The 6,928-nt window shown below is 39.2% G+C and overlaps 1 protein-coding gene across 1 annotated transcript; it reads left to right on the top strand.

Moving 5' to 3' along the window:
* slc6a4b (solute carrier family 6 member 4b) lies at positions 1-6,329 on the top strand. The gene is made up of 13 exons (XM_029509933.1): positions 1-175; positions 1,037-1,171; positions 1,349-1,568; positions 1,722-1,860; positions 1,972-2,106; positions 3,128-3,231; positions 3,784-3,911; positions 3,998-4,110; positions 4,532-4,663; positions 4,894-4,993; positions 5,117-5,217; positions 5,983-6,150; positions 6,249-6,329. Exons 1-13 carry the CDS (start codon positions 1-3, stop codon positions 6,327-6,329), a joined length of 1,731 nt encoding a protein of 576 aa, XP_029365793.1.
* Positions 6,330-6,928: the final 599 nt, after the last annotated feature.

Here is a 6,928-nt window from a genome sequence, read left to right as displayed (position 1 = left end):
ATGGCCCACCACGGCTCCAGCTCCAACAGCGCCGTGCCGGTGCCGGCCATCACGCAGACGGACTCCAGGGACAAGTGGAGCAAAAAGATGGACTTCCTCCTGTCTGTCATCGGATTTGCGGTGGATTTAGGAAATGTGTGGAGGTTTCCGTATATATGTTATCAAAACGGTGGAGGTGAGTGGTTGAGAGCATTTAGAGCAGGCTCAGGTTTTGAGTTAGGATAAGTTTTATCTCATGTTCTGATCCACTTGGCAAACATTTAGTACAACTTGGAGAGTCTAACTCTGATGGTCCTGATTTCCAATAATTCAGGAAACAGGCAGACAGGAGAAACTGTCCATAGTGCTGAAGTCACACCTGTAGCATAAAAACCTTTTATATTTTTCATTTATTATTATCTTATTATTATTGTTGTTATTTTACCAGTAGATGAGCTTGGTAAATTTCGACCAGGACAGGCATTTTTATGAAAAAAAAATAAAAATAAAAATAAATAATAATAATAAAATAACTAAATACATAAAAAAAAAATCTATAAAATTTGAGTATCAATTCTTCATTTTTTTATATTTCTGCTGGGGATAGATTGGATTTTACTTTTAGATTTATTATAAAATAATTTATTTATCAGCTTTGTTCAATTGTGAGGCAAAGTGTTGCACATTCTTAAGACATGATTAACGTTGAACCTGAGAAATTAATATAATAATTGCTAACCAAATTTTGAGAACATGAAGAAAAAAATTAAAAGAGGATAAAAATTCATTGCATTTCATGTAAATCCGTTTTTGAAAATGCTTTACCATATAAACAACTATTCATATGGTAACTTTATTTAAAAAATTTGGAAATTGGGGTCAGGGATATTCTCATTTTGTCATTTTCATTTACATTTCCAATTTAAACTGATTCAAGCGCTGCCTGAATTTATGATCTCACGAATGTCTTCCGTTTGATATTGTCTGTATATGAGACAGCACAAAGTCATAATGACCATGAAAAAATGTAAAAATATCGTCATGCATTTCTGCGCAGGTGCTTTCCTTATTCCCTACATTTTGATGGCCATCTTTGGTGGTGTGCCACTCTTTTACATGGAGCTAGCACTGGGACAGTTCCACAGGACTGGGGCCATTTCCATATGGAAACACATCTGTCCCATTTTCAAAGGTAAGACCTCAAACATTAAAATCCAGAAATCCAGTCAGTGAAAATAAACCTTTTTTTTTTTAAACTTCTACACCCATCTTGTCCAGGTGTGGCTTGGTGAATGTAAATATGTTTTTAAAATGAGCAGGTGAGTCAGTATAGTGACACTTCTCTTCACATCTGTCTGTTTTGTCGCAGGTATAGGATATGCCATTTGTATCATCGCTCTGTATGTCTCCTTCTACTACAACACCATCATCGCCTGGGCCCTCTTCTACTTCTACTCCTCTTTCACCAGTATCTTGCCTTGGACAAATTGTGAAAACGTGTGGAATACCCCAAACTGCACCAACTATTTTGACACAATTAATGTCACCTGGACAAATTCCTCCAGGTCTCCGGCAGAGGAATTTTACACGTAAGTGCATGTAAGTGTGAGTAACATAAAGTACATTTGTAAATAGCTCGACAGGAAAACGCCACAAAAACACAACCTGCTGGTGATTTTCGATGGAAACATTTGATTGGTCTTCTCATCAAGACTTGATGAAATATGTTTTTATCTCCACAGGAGAAATGTTCTTGAGATCCACAAGGCATCAGGGCTGAGAAATGTTGGGGGCGTTCGCTGGCAGTTGATGCTCTGCCTTTTTCTCATCTTCACTATAGTCTACTTCAGTCTGTGGAAGGGAGTGAAGACATCTGGGAAGGTGGAACACTGTTATTGCTTTACAATTTGCACTATAATGAAAACGATTGTGTATCTCCTTTACTTCAATCATGTCTGTGGGCTCCTCCCGTTTACCTTTCTTGTCCACCAGGTAGTGTGGGTCACCGCCACGTTACCCTACATTGTGCTTTTAATCCTCCTGATTCGAGGCGCCACTCTGCCAGGGGCCTGGAGAGGTGTGGTGTTTTACCTAAAGCCACAGTGGGAGAAGCTGCTGGAGACCAGTGTGAGTTGGCTGGACTAAAAACGACCAAATTCTAACGAGAAAAACATGATGGTCATCCAAATGTTTGGCGTCTTGAAACTCTCATTTCATACTAAATTGAAAGAATCCATATAATAATTTCTAAATGCAATTGTCTGATAATGGAGTAATCCATCAGTTCTCTACCTGATGTGACAGAAAGAAGGAAAATCATAATGATGCATAAAAAAAACATACATGCATATACACAGACATTAAAAATTTATGGTCAGATGAAAATGAAATGAGACGCTCGATTTTAATCTGTACGACATATTCAAAGGAAGAACTTTAGGTTAAACCAGAAGAAATAACTAAAATCGGTTGGAGCTTATCCTTTGTCCTACCAGCATTTCGGCCTTCATTGCAACTAGACTGTTGAACCAAATAGCACCTCAGCGTGTTTAAGGAGTCAGTAGTTTCATATATGTATATATTTTTATATATTATATATATATTCAGTTTACACCGTCATTTATTTTTACCCATTTCTTTTAGAGTTATGAAACGCCTTTACTCTCCTCTTCAGCTTCAGGTGCTTGTTTGCAAAACATGTGTTAGTGCTTTGGTTGGTAGGGAATATGGATGAGGTGAAATGAGATGCATAAATAAGCCACAGAGCAGGATAATAAGATGCATAATTGGTTTAGATTTTCTGCCCATTAACAAAGGCCTCCCTTTCTGTCTCACTCACCAATAGCCGATGCTGTCCTCTTCTTTTTAATGCCGAATGCTGCTCTTCAGATCTCCCAGCTTACAGCTGGGCAGCAGCTAGATTTCTATACGGCTGACACCACACCTTCCAGCTTGATATATTAATGCTGTGGGTTCAGAGAGATTTTTAATAAGAAAAATAAGCAAAGTGATCATTTGATGATGTTAAATTAGAGAAAGGAGAGGTCCAAATAGGCTCCTACCTTCTCTGTTACAAATCAATGGCAATCCATCTTGTGTAGTTAGCGTCCCAGATTGGGCAGTGGCTCTATCTTTTGGTCTTTTCTAGGTGTGGGTGGATGCTGCAGCTCAGATATTCTTCTCTCTGGGGCCGGGGTTTGGGGTCCTCCTGGCTCTCTCCAGCTACAATCCTTTTACAAATAATTGTTATCGGTAAGAATCGAGCCTCAACCGTCCACTAATCTATGATACACTAACTAAAGACCAGTGATGATGATGATTTTTTTATTAGAGAGTTAGAACATTTCAATAACAAAGTACCTGACAAACAAATGAATGTTTCTGATCTATTTATGTATATACTGTAATAAAAACATTAGTGTAATGACTAATTATGTGAAGTCTTCCTGGAGACAGACACTGAAATAGCTGAAATCATAGAATGAACTCAGCTATCTCTAATAAATGATGTGTGTTATGTCTAATAAACACACATCATCATAAACCCGTCAGTCCCTGATTACCATTGTACAGGGTGTCTGTGGTTGCTAGCCACGGGTATCCTCATGTTCCGAAACACAACAAAGCTGAAAAGAAAAATAAAAAGGAACCCAATTATCAAAGGTCAACAAAGGTCAGCAAAGTGTTGACTGACTTTCAGTGCACAGAGATACCACAACATCTCTGATAGAAACAACACAATTTGTGCCATTTTTGAGCTGCCTGCCGATGAACAGGGTTTAATCTCTTCTCCTTCTTCAACAGCGATGCCATTGTAACAAGCTCAGTGAACTGTCTGACCAGCTTTGTGTCAGGCTTTGTCATCTTCACGGTGCTGGGCTACATGGCCGAGATGAGGAACGTGGAGGTGGAGGATGTAGCCCGGGATAAAGGTCGGTGAATGAATAATCCGTAACTATGGAAAGGAAAGACTCAATGACATCAAATACTCATCTTCCTACTTTCCTACCTACCGTAGGTCCAAGTTTACTCTTCATCACATATCCAGAGGCCATCGCGAACATGCCGGGCTCCATCTTTTTTGCAATCATCTTTTTTGTGATGATGATCATGCTGGGTTTGGATAGCACTGTACGAACTGTGAAATCTGGATGCTGAATACATGAGCATGTACAGGGTCATTTTATGTATCTCAGACATATTGTCATTAAATATCTTTAGCTGTGGTGCTTAAATCATCAGTATCGTAAGTTACATATCAAATTATTGTCACCCTCTTAAAATAATTGCCGAAGTAATTTTTTTTACAAAAATTCTTTTTTTTGCCTAAATATCACATATTAAACAAATGCTTCAGATTTTTGTGTTTCCTGAAAAAAACAAAAAAATGACTTCGGTGATTATTTTAAGAAGGCGTCGTTATGTTCTAGTGTATGCTACCAAGTCCTTGTTGACTATTCTTAACAGCTGTAATGATGATTTTTTTCAATTTTATTTCTGTGGTATATGCAGTAAAATTCAGCATGTAACTGTGTGTGTCTGTGTGTTTCAGTTCGGTGGGCTGGAGGCGATCATAACAGCTGTGTTGGATGAATACCCAGACCATTTCTCTCACAGACGTGAACTTTTTGTTCTCTGCTTGGTCGTTGTTTGCTTTTTGGGCTCTCTAAGCACCCTTACAAATGTAAGATTAGATTTTTTTTTTTTTTCCCTCCACAATTCAAATTACATACCCCGAGAAACTATAACTTAACCCCTCAACAGCTGCCATGCTTATCTTCAAGTACATCTGCCCACAAGTCTTTCAGCAATTCTGGATATGATGCAGTAAACTAAAAATTAGGCTCTGCAGTTGCTCAAACTGAATGAAGTGAGTGATTGATCATAACAGTCAGTGTGAATTGTTCTTGACAGGGCGGTGCCTATGTGGTGAAGCTGCTGGAGGAATTTGGGGTCGGATGCTCCATTATTGCTGTGGGTTTTCTTGAGGCCATTGCAGTTTCCTGGTTCTACGGTAAACAAGAAATTATTACCAATTCATCAGCATTCACTTTATTTTACCTGCAACATTGACTACCTGCAAAATTAAAAATTTGCTTTTAGAAATGTTGTCTCTTGTTAATTTTCCTCCTTCCAGGCATCAAAAGATTCAGCAATGATGTTCAGGCCATGTTGGGCAAAGCTCCAGGTTTATTCTGGAAGGTGTGCTGGGTCGCCATTAGTCCTGCATTTTTGGCAGTAAGAGATTAATTATTCTGACCCTACTTTGCAGGAAATACACATCTGACATCTCTATGTTAATTTTTAAAAATTATTTTCTACTCAAAAACCACAAACCATAAGTTTATGGGGTTTTCTCAGTTTCACACACTCAACTCAGCATTTCCGTCCACCAAGAAAGTTATGTTTCATCTGGGTCTGTTGGGTCTGTTGGTCTGGTTAGTTTGTTGGTTCAGTACAGGAAAGGTTTGCACAGATTTTAGGGCAGAGCTGGCTAAAGGAGCAGATCCATTTAAAATTGGACATTTTTCCCAGCCCAGGTGGAGATATACGTTCTACTGAGTGATGCTCTAGTTTAACATGTTTTCAAGCCATGGAGACATTAGGGGGGTCACAGTGGACTAAGACATGAGTGAAAGCCCAGGGTGAGATAAAAAGACAAATCAACCAGTGACCTTTGAAGGTTGTTGTTGAACAGTCTGTAGATGAAACCTTTCTCTACATGAAACTTTTTCCATAGTGTGTATATTAGAAAAAACAAATGTCAGTTTCCATCATCTACATGCAGTCGAATATCTTCGGCTCTTATTTGCATTCATCCCTTTGACTGTGCTCCAGCTGACATTTTTTCATTATTACACTGCTATGACTTCCTTTATATATTTATTTTGTAACGCATTGAGAGGTGACAGATATATTACGCATCCTCAATACTGATGCAAGAATGAGAAAAGAAAAATGCCATCAACACTTGAAAATCTAATGTTCCCCCACTTCTCTCAGTATATCATTGTGAGCTCCCTGCTGAAAGCGCCGCCCCTCACGCTGTTTGAATATAAGTACCCAGACTGGAGCATCACGGTGGGATACATCATCGGCTTCTCATCCTTCATGTGGATCCCCATCTACATGGTCTACAAGCTGGTGTGGACCCCTGGATCTCTTAAACAGGTCAGTGGATGTAAAAAGGGAGAAAAAAGGGGGCTTTCTTACACATTTCCTTTCAAAGAACCTTTACATCTCCACTGTGACTGTTTTGCTCTCCACAGAGGTTGGCGGTATGCCTGAGACCAGAGAGGACCATACCAGACATCCACTCCGACAGCCTCAACATGGCCTCTGTGCCTTAGAGAGAAACACACAAACGCAGACTGCCATTTAAACCACAATTTCAAGTTACTCGTGACCAAGCCTGAATATTATCTGGCATCATGACCATTCCTTGCCAATGATGCCAACCTTCTCAGCACATGCACACAAAATGGTAAAATGCTGCTAAATTTGTAATTGAACGGGGAACTGAGATAGCAATGGCCATACCTCAGCTGAATGGACCGTGCCATGCATATTTGCCTGCTGTTCAACACCAGAATAGTTTATAGCTTTCACGTGTTGCTGTGTGTAGCGAGTAAACTTAGCGGTCTATCGCTCCCTTAATCAACTGCATTCATCTCACAAGACCACAATGCCAAGGAAAACAAACACACGTATTTCTATTTGTAACGTTCAGCATGTGATTTCTATTTCGTGGGGCTGTTTTCTCTGAATAACTATATTTTGCGTACATTGTGAAAAATGGATGAAATCTGCTCCACCTCCTCAGCTATAGCCACGTTGCAACAGCTAACACACACAGTTTTTTACCGCTACGCTAATCATTAGAGCAGTATTTAAAAAAACTGGTTGCATGTAATAAAAAAACAACAACAACACAGGATTATTCATCTAT

The sequence above is a fragment of the Echeneis naucrates genome, chromosome 9 (assembly GCF_900963305.1).
Source record: "Echeneis naucrates chromosome 9, fEcheNa1.1, whole genome shotgun sequence".
NCBI classification, from domain to species: domain Eukaryota; kingdom Metazoa; phylum Chordata; class Actinopteri; order Carangiformes; family Echeneidae; genus Echeneis; species Echeneis naucrates.
This window is presented reverse-complemented; position numbering and strand designations above follow the sequence as displayed.